Source organism: Fundulus heteroclitus, chromosome 9 (assembly GCF_011125445.2).
Source record: "Fundulus heteroclitus isolate FHET01 chromosome 9, MU-UCD_Fhet_4.1, whole genome shotgun sequence".
NCBI classification, from domain to species: Eukaryota; Metazoa; Chordata; class Actinopteri; order Cyprinodontiformes; family Fundulidae; genus Fundulus; species Fundulus heteroclitus.
Window position 1 is genome coordinate 36020527 of NC_046369.1, and position 19637 is coordinate 36040163.

General features: G+C 42.1%; 1 protein-coding gene across 1 annotated transcript in view; it reads left to right on the forward strand.

Moving 5' to 3' along the window:
• The first annotated feature begins 10804 nt into the window (after positions 1-10804).
• The window catches only part of tgfbr3 (transforming growth factor, beta receptor III), a 92213-nt gene continuing 83380 nt past the window's right edge, over positions 10805-19637 (forward strand). Inside the window, exons 1-2 of the mRNA XM_012882530.3 lie at positions 10805-11041; positions 17417-17596. Coding sequence (XP_012737984.2) covers positions 17452-17596 — 145 coding nt within the window. The 5' untranslated portion in view covers positions 10805-11041; positions 17417-17451. The remainder of the gene's footprint in view (positions 11042-17416; positions 17597-19637) is intronic.

Here is a 19637-nt window from a genome sequence, read left to right on the forward strand (position 1 = left end):
GACAGGGATGTAGTGCTGGTGCGTTCTGTCGCTGTACAAAAGAGCTGCTGTATACTCAGATTGCAGAACAACCTGTTTCTGAGAGAAAAGTGTGTGAGTTTATAGTGCATTGCTGTTTATTCTGTGTCGCAGACCAGGCAGCGTACAGTACAAACCATGCATAAACTGAAATGCTCTGGTGGAAGCTCAAGAGAGCTGTGCAGGAACAAATATCACCGAAGTGGATCACTATTTTGAAGAAGAGTGGGGCAGAAACTCCTCCACGGTCATGATAGACTGATAAAGTTGTACAGTAAACAATTGCAGCCTTTACTGCTGTTATAGGTGATTCTGCAAGCTACTTAATTGAGGGGGGTACATGTTTTTTTTTACTCCTGACCATATTGACACTGCATTGAATCTTTCTATTTATTTAACTGTATGAAGCCTTGTCTTATATAAAACAGGATCAAATGTAGGTTATACTAGGATAACTGGCAAATCCGGCTTTATTTTCCATTTTGTGAAACATTTTTACGTGTTTTTTTTTTCTGCAACCTGGTGGCAACGTTTGCTATCGCTGTCGTTTATTTTTTTGACCACAAGATGGAGCCCGACGCAAAAACATGTCATTGGAAATGGCCTTGAGTCCAGTGGAAAGTTAGATGTGGGCATGCTCTCCCACACAAAGTCATAACGCAAACATTTGCTGTTTGAATATGTGCATAGTAAAATGAGATGTTGCTGTTCCATTAAATAGCAAACACAGTTTTGGTTGATGGAAACTGTGATGACACATAATGGGAGCCAGATATGTTTAGGTCTGATCTGAGACATGATCATTTTCAGCTTTTGCATCCCAAGACCAGATTTAGGCTATTCAGAAAGGGAAAGTGTTAGGTCCCATGTTGAACTAACTCAGGAGTCCTGGCCGTAAATACAGCCACAGTGTGTGTGTGTGTGTGTGTGTGTGTGTGTGTGTGTGTGTGTGTGTGTGTGCGCTCACGCTCGTGTTTGGCTGACAATAACAGGAAGCTTGTTCAGATGGGAGGAGGTCATAAAGGAAGGCTCAGCCCCCTGATGTTTCAAAAGTGAGGAGCAACACTGGCTATTTTAAAAATGGATGAATCACAACTCCTTAGTAAACAAGCCTAAAGGGTCTGTTAACATGGACAATTGTAGCTGTCATCGAATGTACATTCCCCATTTCATCTGATATGGTTGTGCTCTTGCCGTTAAGCAGCTTAATAATAAATAAAAGATGCAGTTATACATCTAAGAAAAATAAATAACAGGAGTAAATCAGTGTTACGGTATCTCACTATTTTGCGTCAGCTTTTGGAATATTGTGAATGGTTTGATAATGACTGATCTGATCCTGTTGAGGAAAAATGCTGAAAAAACGGACACACATAACTTCTTATACCGCAGCTCTGACACATAAATGTGCCAGTGGAGAAAACATTTCAAGTTTATCTGAATTTCATACTAAACGGTAGGCCTCTGCCTCTCTCTGAATGATCTAAAAGAGGACGACATAATCCACGCGTTTGTGTTTTAAGGCTTTGAATCCCCAGTGCTTTTAGCATATCTTAAGGGCTGACCTACAGTCTACTTTTCTGAGGAATTTCCTGGAACTACAATGACTTATGGTAGGCTATACAATACCCAGTGCATGTACTGTATTCCCCTTGACCCGCTCCACATTTTTGGATATTAAAGCCTCAAATGTCACCATATATCACTGGAAATATACGTGGCAGATGTACTGAGCCTCCCTAAACAAAATCCAATAGAACCAACAGACTTCAGAAGTCGCTTCATTAGAAAATAGAGTCCACTTTTTTGTAATTTTTATCTCATCAAATTATTATAAAACAACATCCAAAGCATTGAAGCTCCAATGAAGCTGTGTTCAGTTTATGATCTTAAAATGAAAAGAGTATGGTCCAACTGCAAACCTTTAAAAACTCCCCGAAAAAAACGTTCACCTACACTGACAGGCTGGGGGAAGAGATCATTAATATGAGAAGCAGCATAGAGGCCCATGGTAACTCTGGAAGAGCTGCAGACAGGCTGGATAATCTATGGGCCGGACTCTGCAAACTGGGCCTTTATGGAAGAGTGGCAAAAAGAAAGCCAGGTTCTACTCAGAGTGGAAGAAGGTGCTCAGGTTAGAGGAGACTGAAAATACTTTAATGTGTGTGGAGGAACAATAACTGTATATGCATTTGAACACATTTTCCTCTCCTGAGAACATGGTGCTGCCACCTTCATGTTTCAGTACTGTCAAACATAAAGGTGGCAGCACCATGCTGCGGGGATGCTAATTGTCAGCAGGGGCAGGGTCACAGTTTATGGCAAACTGGATTGAGCTAAATTCAGGGAAATGTTTCCAGAGGCTGCAAAAGACTTGCAACTGTGGCTGTGGTTCACCTTGCAGCTGCACAACGACCCTAAACACCCAGCCAAAGCTAGAAGGGCTTAGATCAAAAGCGAGTTCATGTCCAGCCCAAAAGCCCAACTGAAAAACTGGCAAGGTTTGAGAATGATGATATCAGATGCTCTTCAGGCGAGCTGGAGAAGCTTCAGGTATAAAAAAGGCACAAATTCAGTCTCTGCTTGTACAAGATTAGTAAAAATGTAACCCAAAAGACATGCAGTGAAATGTGACTCTGGGGGGCTGAATACGAATACTAACCACTTTTTGCTCTTCCAGATTTTAAAGTAAGATTAGATTACATGCGACCTGTCCAGGGTGTACCCCGCCTCTCGCCTATTGACAGCTGGAGATAGGCACCAGCACCCCTCGCGACCACATGAGGGATAAAGCGAGTAAGAAGATGGATGGATGGATGGATGGATGGATGGACAGATTACATGCAGGGAGAGTCTGTTTGATAAATTAGTCACTTGTGAAGAAATTATTTTGATGGTGGATGTGATTTTGGGGCGGCAGAGTAAAGGGGATGACACAATGCAACTTGCTACATTTTAATTTGTAAAAACAAACAAACACACACACACACACACACACACACACACAGAAAATGAACCCTGTAACATCTACCTTCCCACTATTATCCACTACTTTTTATTCATAGTACAGTGATGTGTCTGGTTCTAATGTAGCAAAATGTGAACAAGGTCAAGAAAGTGAACACATTCTCAAGGCACTGTATTAAGTTCAGAGGATGTACAAACATGGCACTCTATTACGTATGTAAGAGTATGTAAAAATATCAGCGTGCTGATGGCAAGATGTTGAGGTACTGAAATGGATCTTGCTCATTTTTGGTCCTTATAATCCTGATTTTTCTTTTCAGGAATCTCAACACTACATTTGGCTCCGGAGTTGACTTTGCCAGAGGAGAAATGAAAACAACATTGAGATCAAGCACTTACATGCCGGTATCTGTTCTTAATCAATGTCTGTTATTAACTCTGACCTAACCTGAGTGATTCTAAACGTGCCCCATATGCAGTTGGCAAAGGCTAAAAAAAAAGTGAACATTCCTGGATTATTCAACGAGCACGTGGTGTGGTTGTTAAAACATATTAGGAGGAGCGGTACCTCTTTAATGGTGCTCAGATGTGTGGAGGGCAATGATTCACAGCACAATTTTACAACAACGCCAGTGATGTACAGCGATAAAAATCCTCTCATCTTTCCTGCTGTTTATAGGCATCTGAAACCAAAGGTTTGCGTCGTATCGTCCAACTGCTGGTGAGGGCCAGCTGGAGACCAGTAATTACTCTGAAAGACGTTAATAAACTTTATGTGATTCAAAAAGTGAGAGGAAGCCGGATGAGGTTCTTAACCCTCTTTCACCACGCTGCAGCCGAAGTTGGCCACTGTCGCGAAACGATCTCTTCCTAAGCCAGATATGGACCTCGGAATCCATAATCAGAATCAGAAGGGATTCATGCAGACCCAGACACATTCTGTTCACTGTTCAATATCAGAAGCATAAAAAGAAAGTGGTTATGGCATATTCTATGTGGTTACAGATGTCAAAGAAAGCCCCAAAGATTGTCCGTTTGTTTTTTCTTTAGATTTTTATATACAGAGAACTCATGTTTTACTATAGACAATAGGCTCAAATCTTCTGATGAACCTCAGAACCTTAGCATTTGTTTTAAACTAAATAACCTGTCTAATTGTCCGCCAATCTCTGAGAGTAGTTTGATTAAATGTTGAAACATTCATCCGGACAAAATTCCTCCAGTGATGAGAGGTATCTCATGGTTTTCTTTACATAACAAAGCCAGCAATCCAAAGGTCATTGTTCTGCTGAAATATCTCTTCTCTGATTGAGGTGTAACTTTAAGACAGATGATCTGCATGCCTCTAAGCACTTTTTAATGTGATGCATAATTCACAGTGTAATTAACAACTTTTTCTTGGCCCAGACACTGCAGCCCTTGGAATTTCACCACTGCAGTGAATTTGATGGTTGGAATTTGCTGGTACCTCGATAAAGATGTAACTGGACCTATATAGAACACCCAGCACGGTATTTTTCACTTGTATGCTGTTTGTCCATCCATCCATCCATCCATCCATCCATCCATCCATCCATCCATCCATCCATCCATCCATCCATCCATCCATCCATCCATCCATCCATCCATCCATCCATCCATCCATCCATCCATCCATCCATCCATCCATCCAGGGTTATCTGTAGTTTGTCCACCAAATTTCTGAAACACCAAGATATTTTGACCGCTCCTCTTTAGGCCAAGACCTAGACCCAGTACAGGAGCAATCTAACTTTTTTCCAGTTGTAACCCATGACTTAAGATTTAGAGAAGTAGTCACTCATCTTGGTCTCTTCACATCTCCAAATGGTTCCAATGGACACTGCAGATCATGGCTTGAAGATGTTCATAGAACAAGATCATCTGCAAAAAGCAAACACAAGAGTTCCCAAACCAGAGACTTAATTTTCCACAATTACATCTCCAGAACACCACCAGGTTTGGTGATAAGGAGCAGGCTTGGTGGAGTCCAGCTCACACTGCGAATAAGCTTCCCCTCAAAGGGACTATAAAGGGAAATATATATTAAGCGCTGCTTTGTTTGGAGAATGTGCACATAGCTAGATGTTGATGATGCTGTTTTAAAAAAAAGAACATAATCCTATTTTTGATTCTGGTTTTCTTGACTCACTGTTGACCTTAGACTAAAATAATGTTCTTTTTGACTCATAATGCATTTAATCATTTATTTAATATAGACCTCATAGTTTGATTGCTTTGTTGAGACTTCACACCACAACCTCCACAACCTTTGCAAACTTATCCTGACCTATCAGAACAGTTCTGTGCTCCATTTGGTGTGAAGGCAGTCATGACACTGCTTCACTCTTGGCATTCACCAAATAGTTGTTTTTCTCTGCTCTCTCTATGTTTTTGGCAGGAGGTTCTTCTGCCGATCCCACCAGATGCCTCCACGATAAGGTCATGCATCGGGCTACAACCTTGTCACACTTTCTCTCCCCATGTTATAACGCAGCTACACAGTGGAACATCACGCTAACCCCATGCTAACAACATGCGTATCAATCACATCTCTGTTTAGTCATTTCCATGACCTTGTTGCTATCTCTAGAACATATCTGGGAGGTTTCTGGGCCTCCACCATCAGTTTCAGCCTTGTGGTAGAGGAGGAAACTACTTTTTTTTTTTTTTTACACCTGACAAGCTCATTAATTTAAAATCTACAGTGAAGCTATCAGCTTGCAACTACAATGACCTGTTTATTAGAAGCTTAAGAGGAGGCAGGTGAAGGGGGTTTCTGTGTAGAACCTGAACTAAATCCACCCTTCATCCCTCCTTGTCCTGCTGGCCTTGATTATGACGGTTCTTTATGGAGCTAAACCAGTGACAGCTTGCCGTGATATTGAAAAGAAATCTGGCATTGTAAAATCAGACACGGAAAAATGAAACATTGAAAAATCACTTGCAATGACATCAAAAAAGAGATTTGGCATTGAAAAATGAAACATTGAAAATATAAACAATGAAAAGCCAGACATTGAAAAATCAAACAATGTTATAAAGTAAAAAAACTATGATGATATTCTCATTTTATCATGTAGTTTTTTCAATTAGAGATGTTTTCATTGTCATTGCCGGGTTCCTTCAGCTACGATGTTACTACAAGCTGGCACTGTTTTGCCATCGGGGTGAAGGCTAAATTGAAGGCTCCTTCACGGGCATTGCCTTTTTCGGTACTCCTCATCATCCACCTGGTTCCTGCAGTGAACTTCTGGAAAGCTCTGGTCAAGTACCGCTGCTCAACCACAAAAAATATTATTATTTTATTGAAAATAAAACTGACGGCAAACCAGGGCCAGCTTGTAGTGACATCGTAGCTGAAGGAACTCTGCAGTGACACTGAAAACATCTCTGACTGAAAATAACTGCAGCATAAAATGAGAATATCATCACAAGTTTTTACTTTCTAACAATGTTTGACTTATCAGTGCTTGAGCTTTCAATGTTTAATTTTTCAGTGTTCGATTTTACACTGCAAACAGCCACTGGTTTAGCTCCATAGTTCTTGTTTGCACCCAAAGAGTGATGGAAGGTTGGCTAAGTGTCGCTTGATATTCATCGGTGTATGGAAAGCGTTTACTGGTCACTGCAGGCGTGAGGTCCAGTTACGTCTGCATGCCAGCAAAGGCATTGCTAAAGCTTACTTGAGAGCTGCCAGCATGGTGTAGACCAGGGGTGTCAAACTCATTTTGGTTTAGGGGCCGAATTCAGCTTAATCTGATCTCAAAAGGGCCACACGAGTAAACTCATTGCAAGATTAAATAGAACTAATAAATGTGGACTTGTTGTTGATTTTTATATTAAATGAATTTCACTTTTACACAATATATTATGAATAACCTCAGCGTTTTTAAGAAAAGTATGTGCAATTTCAACAATACTTTTACTCAGTTAAACATTTACTTGTGCATTATGCATAAGAACTGATCACAGTGATTGTACAATGTTGAAAAACATTTATTCAAATTTTTTGGAACTTAAAAACACTGTCCTGCATGACAAAATACATCAAACAGACAAAAATTAAGAAATTATTTGAATTTTTCCACACCTGAAGCTTAATCTGCTCATTAAAACACAGCGCCCCTCGTGGACAATATAGGAACTGCATATTTTCAATTAACAAAGTACATGTTTTTTTCAATAATTGTTTTATCATTCTCTTCCTTTTATCTTGTCCACTTGTGAAAGTCAAATCTGATGAGCTCTTTGTGGCATCTTATTGCCACATTGCCAGACAGGACACTAGGAAAAAAAATATATATATGTATAAATATATATATATATATATATATATTTTATAATGATAATGCATTTAGCCACAGGGCCGGACTAAATTGTTCGGCGGGCCGGATCCGGCCTGCGGGCCGTATGTTTGACACCCCTGAACTGTAGACAGAATGGGGCCTGTAACCTTGGTATAAGGACAGTTTGGAAAGTACTCCTGGAAATGATTTACAACCAAGCCATGCATGTACATGCAAACTCCACATCACCACTCAACCCTTTCCAGAATTCACAGCTATGACAAGTTCGGTGCTGGTTAAAAACTAGCAATCACTGTAAATAGAGAATGTAATGGAAAGCTCACTGCTCTTCTAACATGCTTCAGAAGATCTGTGCCAAGTCCTGCAAAAATTATCCACATTTTTGGTTGATTTTCCACCCCAAAAGGTACTTGGACCATGTGTCAGAATCCTACTGAGAGCCTTTCTTCCTGGAGTTTACACGTTAAATGGTAAATAGACTGAATTTGTGCAACACTTTTCTAGTTACACATCATTTAAAGTGCTTTACGCTGGAGCCACATTCACCCAGTCACACTCACAAACGCACACACATTCATACACCGATACGCTGATCGGTAGGCAAGTTGGGGTTAAGTGCCTTGCCCAGGGGCACATCAGCATGTAACAGGAGAAAATTGGAATCAAATCCACAACCCTTCGACTGCAAGCTGACTACTGCACCCACTGAGCTACAGTCACCCTGTGCATGTGTGTGTTCTCCGTGGATGTTGCGTTTAAGGTCCCTTTACAGTGTAAAAAAAGGAAGTTAGCTTAAAGTTACAAACAAAATTTCCAAAATATTCCGTGAAAAAAAATGCTGTCACAATGCTCTTCTGCTCATAGATTACATTTTCATTAAGCTGCATCTCCCTAATACCCAGTTATGATGCTGTTTCTTAGGGTTTTTGCTTTATCGTTTCCAATTGCTTTCAACGATCTTTGTTCTACCTTAATTAGTTTGAGTTGGCAGGACTTCACCCAGGCGCTGGAAAAATGACTGTTGCTCTGTTCAAAGCCAGACAGCATGTTCCCTTCTCTGTCATCTCAGCTGTATTCACAGCCCCATCACGGTGTAAACAAACAAGAAACATGCACAAGTATGAGATGTAAAACGCTGGAATCCTGGGAGCAGTTTTCTTTGTCCGCAAATCAATGTGCTTCTGCGAGTCTTCCTCCCACAAAGGTCTCCTTCCTTCTTGACACTGGTGCTGTCTCATTAGTGGTGACTCGCCTGCTTGACGTTGACGTAGTTCCCACTTGCAAGGCTGTCGGATTTCACACAACTCAAACAAAAAACAACGCATTAGTTTGGAGAAAGAAAATGGAGGCAATTCCTAAAACAATAATTATAATTTAATAAACATGATGTATCTCTACTTTTCAGTTTCACTTATTATAGAGGTTTATTATAAATTGTAATGCTGACACCTTAATGTAGTGGAAGATGAATATTATTTTGTCCTTTACTGTCCCCTGCATTTTGTTTAGTATGTTTTTGTGTGTAGTGTCTTATAAGGTCATATGGGCTGGGCATCTATGGTGCATGATTTATAAATCCCTGATGTCATCATTCTAGTTCTCATTGAATGCCCAGAGAACTGTAATAACTGTAAAAACCAACATGCAATAACTAATGAGCAATTCTATTTAATACACTGTGCAATAATCCTGATAGAAGTGACTTCTGCTGCTACTACACCCGAATATATGTCAATACACACGCGTATAAGTCACCGTGAATGTACATAAGACATCCTCTGCCTTATTTCATTTTGTATTTTTCTTCTTACCTACTTCTTTTTGATCTATGGTACAACGAGGACACACTGTAAATATATGATGCACCTTGTCCTACTTGACACCTTCTTCCTATGATTACTGATTACTGAGCCGATGTGACATGTGAATTTCCCCAATGTGAGATCAATAAAGCCTATCTTATCTTATCTTAAATTTAAAATCGGTAACCCTAACTTACATCTATTCTTTATTTGTTTTATGTGTTTTTATTTATTATTATCATCATCTTGTAAAATACTTTGGATGTCTGTTTTTTTTAATGGCTATGTAAATAAATAAATGAAAATGAAAAATGTTGTCCCTCACTATGCTTAACTGCATTCCTGCAACGTCAGAAATGGCTTTGTGGTCCTTTCTGGACTGATAGAATGTAATGATGATGCGTTGCTATTTGAGATCTTTTCGCCTACTTGTTGCTGTTAGACCAGCTGTGTTCAAGTGAATTCTTGATTCTAAAGTTTAGGTTATCAAACCTGCCGTTGTCTAGTAAAAAATCAGCTAAGTGAATAAAAGTAATATAGTAAATCACAACTGAACTGTGATTAATTTAGTGATAACCGAACGGGGTGAATAAGTTTTTCACTTAGTGCATGGTTGGTTTGGGTAGCTTTTCTCCTTTAATGGATGCAATCATCTGGAAAACACATTTTATTATTCTCAGGTGATTATTGTACTTTTTTTGGGGGGGGGGGGGGGGGGGGGTCATTGTGTTACACAACAAATCAAGTAGTTTTCATTTGTTAAGTAAATATAAAAATGCTAATATCTAAAAAAAAACATGTGTGGCTTGTGATGGGAATCAGCCGTCCACCCAGACACAGATTTGGCCTTTTGTGGAAACAGTGAAGATTTGAGGTTTTCCAGCAGACTGCAAACCATCCCCACTATAATACACGGTGGTGGCAGCATCATGCACACAGCCAACAGTAATCATTTACCCATCCCAGTCCTTGGATGGAGGTTTGCTGATCACATCCGTGGTCACATGCGTCTTTAATTCAACACCTATGCATGCAGTGTGTGGTCCACAAACATGTTTGAAAGAATGCTTTGCTCTCATGGGCTCGATATAATTTCAGTGAGGTAGCTGCTATGGGATGCCACCTGTACGACAGGTCTGGGCGGCAAATCCTACTAAATGTTCCACGGTTAGCGGTTTTGGGGTTATAAGAAGAAAAGCATCCTATTAAACCGTATGGATCCAGTTAATATCTGTGTTGCTTTCGAACCGCTTGCTGTTGTTTGCTACGTGTGCATCACCACGTAGCAAACAATCATCAGCGATCAATCAGCAGAGATCTTAATGAGCCACACAATCTGGTGAGACCAGCTCGTGCATCCAGATGCTCGTCACCGGCAGAGCCCCCGTGGATGAGGCTGGCCTCTCAGTTGCATCCCGTGCAGGATGTTTGAGGTTTTGCGTCGGTGTTGCACACGCGCCCTTGACAAGTCAACCATGAAATGTCAAATTTGGATCAAATTCACGACATTTGTGAGTAACGTGGTCTCCCCGCGCTTCTATGGAGGGATGGATGTGGACTGTCATTTTAGGAAAACAGCCTGGAAGGAAACGTGGAGGCCGGTTAGGCTCGGGACGCTCGGGTCCCGCGCGCCGCTGCCCTCCTCCGCCAGGCCCCGCCCCTCCCTGAAGCCCCGCGGTAAAACAGACAGGCGCTGGTGGAGCTCTGAACTTTCACAGCGGAGCGTTTAGTCCTCGTTGCTGTGAGGAGACAACTTGGCGAGCAGCCTTCTCCCTCCGTTAAAGCTGCGGGTCTGACGGCGTAGCCGAGACAGACAGACAGACAGACAGACAGACGGACGGAAAGACAGTGAAGGACTTTGATTTTTACATCAACCGGAGCGACTTCCACCAAGTTTTTCGGGGCATTCTGCGAAGACTCTTCACGGTACGTCCGCTCTTCTTCTTCTTGTTAAACATAAAGCTAACGGTCTGGCTTTTTAACATAGAATAAACATTTCCTGGAAGGCTTCGCCGTTCAGAACAACATATCTCCACACCCTCCGTGTGTCAGCCCGCGTTCAGCCTGTCGCGGGGAACTTGACTCTGAAAGCTGAACATCTGTCTGAGGAGCCCGCTGACACGCAGCTCGTCTCTCTCTCTCGCCGCCTTTAAAGCTCTCTCTCTCCTCTTTAAGCGCTTCTTGCCTCTTACTTTCCAAACACGCGTTCACAAACCACGTTTCCTTCTTTGTCTTATCGCTAAAGGCGAAAAGGAGTCCAAAAACACCCAGAGGCGAAGCGAGCCGTGTCAGCTGGCTAGAGGAGGCGGCGGGGCTGTCAGGCTGTCAGGGCTGGCGGTCCACGCCGCTGCCGTGGGCCGAAACGTGTGTGATGACAGAACACGCGCGCAGCTTTTGGGAGAAATAAGCGCCGCCGATCGCTGTGGAAATGCAGCCGCGGGTCCGTGAAAAAAACATCCAGAGCTGCAGATGCTCCTGGTTTTAATTTGAACAGATCTGTTAGAATATAAACACATCAAGTGATGTTACAGATAATGCCCCCCCCCCCCCCCCCCCCCCCCCGTAAAATAAAGGCAAAGTGTTAATTAGAAGCGTAATTGAGTAATAAAGTGTGCTGGTGGAGTTCACACAATTCAGAGCAGCCGTGAAAAAGAAACACTTTTGTTGTTTGTTGTGTAGTTGGGCTCTGTGACGTCACAAAATACACAATAAGTGGGTTGAGGTATAAAAATTTGCCATGTTAATAGTAAATTTTTTTTTTTTTTTTTGCAAAGTCTTAAAGACAAAGTCGTATTTGTTTCAAACAAATGTACCAATAAATAAATAACAACAAGGCAAAGCGTCATAACAAATGATTTCATCATCCTGTTGTTAGGCCCAGATACGGCCATATACGCCCCTCCTGGCCTTTAACTGCGCTCATGGCTTTGTGCGCTTTGTTGTTGTTGTCGGCGTGCTTTTGAAAGGCTCCAGTTGCCTTCGCTTGTTCCATGATGTGTCGTTCCAGCTGTGGAATCCCAGCGTTATTACGCGGTGATAAAACTACAAACCCTCTGCTGCCAGGAGGCAGTAAGTCCTGACCAGAGGAATTTGTTGCGTGAGCATCCAGGCTTCCCTGCAAACCTGCCGAAAGGCTTCTGCTCACGACCCCGGAGAGAAAATTCTATTTGTAGGTAATCAAAATCAAAACGCTGTTGTTATGTTACGCATGGGAGGGTGTATATTTTAATATAATACCGGTTAAACCATTGTCAATAACCTTTATGAAGTCCTATGTAGAAACATGCATGCCAGAACTGGAGAGCCCCAGATTTCCTTTGGTGAGCTCGCATTTGACCTGCTAATGCAGTTAAGTTATGTTAAATACATGTTATCAAGTATTTTATTTTCTCATAACTTAAGTCGGTCTTATATTTACACCTTATTGGTCTTAAAAAACTTTGACAAAGTCTTCTGCTGAAGCTTGCAAAAAGCCTGTCAATGTTCCACTGAAAGTGTGTTTACTGACTAATATGTCGGTTCCCAACCTTTTCAGCCTACAACCCCCTAAATAACCTCCTTTTGGTGGGTGGGGTTTATTTTGATTTTATTTTGATTTATAAGAATAAAGTCATAATATTAAAAAAAATAAACTTGTAAAATCAGGAGAGTAAAGTAGCTTTTTTTATGAGAACCCTCACAAAAAGTGCAGCCTTCCTCCTGCATCAAATTGAGGAATGTTGAGCACCTTGTAAAGTTCTATGCTTCGGTAGAAATGCTAATTCTTTTTAGCACATCGGCTAATTTTGGGGAACCATTGTTTTAGAATAGTTTTCTGAAATGACTTGGTTGAAGCAGCAGCTTCTTCTCCGCCCGTCTAACCAGCTGATATCATCTTGTTTCATGCGTTCATGTATTCATGCTGTCTGCCGGGTAGCTAGCCTGAACAGGTGGAAATATTCCAGATGATCAAACCCAATTTTGTTTGTTCAAGCTTGTAACAAGAAGCATAAGAGCCTTATTTCAGCCAGCTGACAGGCTGTTAGCAGCAGCAGGATTCAGTTCTCCGTACAGCTGGAGGAAAAATGAATAAATAAAAATACTCCAACCCCCCTGGCCTTTTGCACAACATCCCACCATGGGGACTTCAAACAATTAGAAAAGGATGAAGGAACCTTATTAAAACATTTGGATGCCTTGATAGTGTTGAGCGACTGACGCGTATAAAGTTTGCATCAGGCTCTAGCTACAGGTGGTTCCTTTTAAAGAGGATCGTCCTTTCTAATGATGTCAGGAATGTCTGATTTCAGAGCGGTGCTAATTGTTCTGATGTCAGTAAGAGCTGAATCGTCCGTTAGTTTTGACGTTCACACTGCAGCAAATATGCATTGTCGTCGTTCCACGATCCCATCCGCCGTTCATCGGTAATTCAGGAAGCTAAAGAAAAACCGGCGCACACGTCTTCAGAAACATTTCTCCGCTGAAAGGAGACGTTCCCCGCTGGAGACCGCCACAGTCAGCCCAAGCTTCTGCTCGTGATGTGTCTATGCTTCACAGACCATCTCATTTATATCAGCACTTTTTTTCAAACGAGCTATGAAATCTGAATTGACATCTGTGTAATCTGCTGTTGTCTCTCTCTCACATGCCTGGCTCCGTCTTCGCCTGCGCGTCTGCCAGCAGCGGGCCGAGCCCAGCACTCCTGCGCTGAGTGCACCAGTGCTGTCTGACAGCAAACCAGCCGTCCGTTTAGTAAAATCTTTATCCCGCTCTACTTTCACTTAACTGTCGTCATTCGGGTCAGCGAAGGCGGCCGGAGCCTTTGCGCACGCAGGACTTAGATTGTGCAAGGTAGATAACGGCGCGATTAGAGCTGGTTGTGGTTAATGTGACGGCGGGGATTTTGAGGCTTAGTCCGGTACACACAGACCTCGCTTGGTGAAAAGAACAAGTAGTAATTTAGGAGTCGTGTTGCTTAGTTAAAACGCCTCCACAGTTTATTCGTCACGTTCTTATGTCACGACAAGTTGGCCTACCACAGAGCGACGGGTGGAGCCCAAAACCCATGGTGTATGTTACAGAGTAAGGAAGGAAATCTATGATAATAACTATAAATGTATGGTGTTTCTTCTGTTTAAAGAAGTTATGTAAGATCCTTAAAAGCAGTCGGTGGTGTCTGGTCGGTGGACTCCTCTGATACAATCTCAGCTAAAAGCGACACCTGCAGTACATCACTTCTGGTTACCCATCCCGTGCATGCCAGGCGTCAGCTTACAGGATCCCTAAATACTTTTTATTTCAAAACGTCAAAACTTTCCAGACTCAAATTTCAGTTTATCCATGGCTTTTCTTTGCCAGCAAGAACAATTCCACATTCGACCCTTTAAAAGGAATAGCTGTCACAGCACAGCTTTCATTGGAGGCTTCTTGTAGCTTGCCCCTTGTTTTTCAGCCATCTGTGTCTGCTTTAAAAATGCCTACTAATGCCTGTGGTGGGAAGTATAACAAAGGGTTGAACGAGAAACAATAAATGCCCCTGGGAAGGTTCTCCACTCTTCCACATTCTCCCTGATGGTGGATAACGGCTTTCATTGGGATATGTTGGCGTCTCAGAGCCTTAGTGGAATGACTTTAAGATCTGTTCGCCTACTTCAGGTAGCCCGCCGGCTGATCAGCCCTGGGTTTGGCAGGTGAAAATTATATCAGGTAATTTTTTTTTTAAATGTAGGTAGTCACAGTTAGTTGTTGATTTAAAAAGGGAGAGGTGGGTGTTCAACAGCTTTTTCACTTTAAGAAATCTTCGTTTGACATTAAAAGTGGTTTGATGTTTTGAACCTATCGTATCGAGGTATACCAAGCTGTAACCGTTTGAAACCCAAAGTCTGAAACCCTGAGATGCCCGGCTCCTGACCCTTTCTGCTGTTTGAATTCCTTCTGTGAAGTCGTCTGATAAAGTGCTGGAAGGACTGCAGTTTTATTCAGCTGCATGGAGCGCACACTGCAGGTCAGCTGGCTGAAACAGGCCTACTGCACTTTTCCTTCGCCTACAGCACCACTTCAGCTCTTTGGAATTATTTCAGGTGGCAAAAAACCCTCAAACTACCACTCTCATTAAGGCAGCGCCGCTTTAAAGGAGCCATAAAGAAAATGGGCCTCCGATGGCAGCCCAACTAGCTGTGCAAGTAGGATTATAGTTTTAGGAGCAGAAGAGCAAAAAGCTATCATGCTTGGCAAAATGTGCATGCTTACTTGAAAACTACTGAATTTAGTTTGGTCTATATTGCTGCATAAGTCTCTGAATGCTAATCAAAATAACAATAGGTTAATATTAATTGAAGGATTTGATTCCGATCGGACATTTTAAACGATTGCTCAAAAGTTTGGAAATGAGATCTATGGTTTGTAACTGTTTTATGAAATTCTAATTTAGATAGATGTTATTGTAAACTGTAATGTAAATTATAATGTAATCTTTTGCCGCTATCTTGGCCAGGACTCTCTTGAAAAAGAGATTGTTAATCTCAATGGGACTATTTCCTGGTTAAATAAAGGAATAATACAAAATAAAATAAAAAAATAACGGGATAGGTGCAATAATCAGTCAGTTGGAGCAATTGTCGTTCTGCGAGGATCTCCTGCTGTCCACTCGCAGCCGGCGGCCGTACAGCTAGCTTGTTTCAGGTTAGTAGTTTAGTCGTACAGATGCAATATGTAATAGACGGTTTGGGCTCTCCTGAGACATGCCTCTGTGATTACTGTAACAACGTCTGTACTCAGCTCCTAGCTACACAAAGAGCACGGAATGCCGCCGTGATGATAGATGTGAGCCAGGGCCTTAACACCGAAGCCACCGCAAGTATGCAGCGCGGTTTCAGCAGTGTTCGGTGTACCTTCGCTGCAGGCGCACCCGCCGCGCCGCCTTCTGATGCGCTTTCCAGATTTGCTTTGGCCAAAGATGTTTGGCCGCAAGAAAACAGCATCTGGGCAAAGAGGCTTTAGTAGGAAAAGCTCCCCAGTGATCTCAGAAGATGTCAAAAAAAAAAAAAAGGGGCCGTGTAAATCGTTTAATATGACAGTGCAAAGCAGGGGCAAGATTTGCTCTAATCTGCAACACTGGAGAGGAGAAGAACACAAAAGTAATTTGGCTTTGATTTGGTGTTTGCTTCCCTGAAGGCATTGCAACACCGCCTAGCTCTGTTTAGATAGTGAGAAGGTGAATGTGAAGGAGGAGGGCAGATCAAACAGAGGCCACTAATCCTGCCTGATGAGCTAAAAGTGTAATATTTGTCAAGCTCTTCCAACATGTCTTCCCAGCACAGGGAGCTGCCGCGCAGTGAAAGGCCCCTTTGTCCCGTGAGCGCTGCTCGCTCTGCAGGGTGATGCACCTAAGCACTCTGTGCATCACTTCCCATGCACTCTGCACCGTTCACGGCGGTGCACACGTCTGACACCTGATGGTTGCTTTCGCTCTGGTCAGAGGCGCTGCCGTTAAACTGCAAACGAGCGGGGGTTGCTGTTGCAGCACCTTGCAGGCCTCAAGGAAGGCCCCTTGCAGGTATGGGCCTCAAGGAGTCCCTTCAGTTGCGCCCCGCCTGCTGAATCATATCAGCCATTGCTTTCCTCACCAGCCACTTATCATGGCGGAGCTGTGCCTCTGCTTTGATCCCTCGTTCTAATGTAGGCGATTAACTGCATGCGTTCAGTTTATGGCAAAAGGGTTCACAGTTTCAGATCTCACTGCTGTTTTGTTAAAGTAGTTTGCTACATTATAACACATCTCCATTATTAGTTAATGTACTCGATTCTTGTATTTATAACAAGAAAAACAGGAGCTTGTGACTTGGGGAATAAGCTGTAGCTTAATTATTCTTCATACCACTGGGATGTTTCATGGTAGACTTACTGAAGTAAAAGATTCTTGCAGACCCATGTTGGTTGGTGCGGTTGTACTAAAATGCCCCCTATAAGACCCCCCCCCCACCCCGGCAGGTCAGAGGCTTTCCTGACGCTGTAAATTAAAGTGTGTTTATAATCTGTGGCATATTGCACGCCGTTTAACACCCACCAATTAAGTCACTCCTGCACTTTTTACACACTCTGACCTGCAACAGAGTTGTTTGCAGCATGGCCCTTTGAAGCGTGTGTTACCCCCAATTAACCCGCCAAATTAATCCCCAGGTCTGCAAACTGGCTGCTACTCGTGTCTCATCTCATCGCTCCCACAGCGCAGACAAAGCACTGCCGAGGGCCCCCGCTGCTGGTTCACGCTCTGATTCGACTTTCTTCCCCGGCTGACACTCTTTCTTTCTGCTCGTTTTGCAGCTGGAGCTTGGAGGTGGCTTCCTGCAGGACCATTTATGGGGAGAAAACTCTTGGTGAAAAACAGAACAAACGTCAACTCATCCACTTACACCCGAACGGAGGCTGCAGGAACGAGCAAAATGGCTCAAAGATCCTGCATTGCTTTGATACTTCTTGCATTAAGTGGCCTGACGTCTGCAGGTGAGTTTGCTCAACAGGTCATAGTAAACATGTCCAACTTGTTAACCATCCCATGTATGCCAGGCGTCTGTTTACAGGACTCCTAAATATTTTTCATTTCATAATTATGCAACTTTCCAAACTCAAATTTCTGTTTTTATTCCATGCGTTCTAAACATTCAAGCACAAAATATTAATCTTGAATCTGAGTAAATAGTTATTTGTTACACAAATAATGTAACAACACAATGCTGAAATTACAGCAATTTGATTGCTTTTTGGCTTCTGACCTAACTCAGATCAGCTCTGTCTTTAAACCTATACTTGTGTGTAATTGCAAAAGAAGTGACGGAATATATCAGATTAAGTGCAGATTCTTTAAAGAAAAGCTTGTGAACTTGGCTTTTGAACGAGTGTGCATTCACTCCAAAATCAAAACACAGATGGATAAAACGATTAAGGTGTGATGTGGCAAAATGAAAAACACGGTCAAGAAATCCAAGGCATTTAATGAGCACAGTTAGACTTTTGTCGTTAGGAAATCGGAGGAAGGAGAAATGCACAGAAAATCATACATTTTTCCATATTAAACTTTCTTTTTTCCAATAATGTATCCGGATCCCGGTGTTTACAACCAGGCAGAAAATGTGTAGCACTACAACCACTGACACTGACTGAAAGACAAAGTCATTCTGGTAGAAGTGTCATTATGAAATAGGGATGCACGATATGTCGGCTTTAACATCAGTATTGGCCAAGTTTCCCTTCGTGCCAGTGTTTCAGGAGGAGGAGGGGATGGAGTTGGTCATGCGTTTTTTTGTTTGTTTGTGTGTGGACATGAGACAGTGACAGTAATGCATTGCATCTAGGGATGCACCGATCCGATACCCAGATCGGCTCCGATATTGACTAATTAGCTGGATCGGATATCGGACGATTGCTGCCAATCCAGAATTCCGGTCCAGTCATTTATTTTTTTATTAATATAATACACAGCTATACAGTTACGCTGATGTAGTCACTCCCATGCTATGTTTGCAACGCCGGCTACGCAGAGCACGCACAACAGCTAGCGGTGCAACATCATACAGGTTGGTAGATTAAACACCACAAACTTAAATAAGCATCTTCAAAAGTACCATGCTAAAGAACATGCAGAACTTTTTTTAACAATGTTTATTTCAAGCCTGATAACTTCACTCACATGGCAAGGTACACGATTTATTAATTCAACAGTAATATCGGATCGGTATTGTGCATCGGCCGATATGCTTAGCCCAGGTATCGATATCGGATTGGATCAGAAAAAACTGGATCGGTGCATCTCTAATTACAGCCAGGATTATGGGGTTCTTAAATTAAGCAGAGATGCAACGGCAGCAGTGTGGTTGTCACACGGTGTCGAAAGAAGACATACAAAAAGCTACGTGTAAGTCTAGACTAAAACCCACATTCACACACAAACACACACACACACATATCGGTAAATATCGGTTATTGGTCATAACAGTAATATTAGTATCGGATATTGACCTACATTTTCATATCTATTAGGAATTCTTTTTTAAAGAAATAAAAAAAAAACTGATAATAATGAGCATGCCATTATTTCACAATTTCATTGTCATATAATATGTTTATGTAATTTGTTCAAGTAGGTATTTATTCTATAATGTTCTCTTTATTTCATTTAAAGGATTTTGCAATTTCATGTTGCCCTGTCCTGGTGTTTCACAATCACAATTTGAGCTTTCCTGTGGGATTTTCCACTTTTATCTCCCTGTACAGTGTATATCAGAGTCGTGAGTAAGAAGGATTAATACTCAGAAAAGTGCTGACAAATTCAAGTCAGGATAAAAAGAGCCAGCAGGCCTCAGCAGGTGTAGCTGTCAGATTGAGAGGAATGACGCCATCACACCACCAATTATGCAGAAGCAGAACCGCAAACTAAGCGGAGAAAATCACAATCTTTGACGTGCCATTTCAAATAAGCTTTGGGTGATATCGTCAAATGCCCCGCCCACACTACTCCTCCTAACTAATTTATCAAACTGTCGTTCCT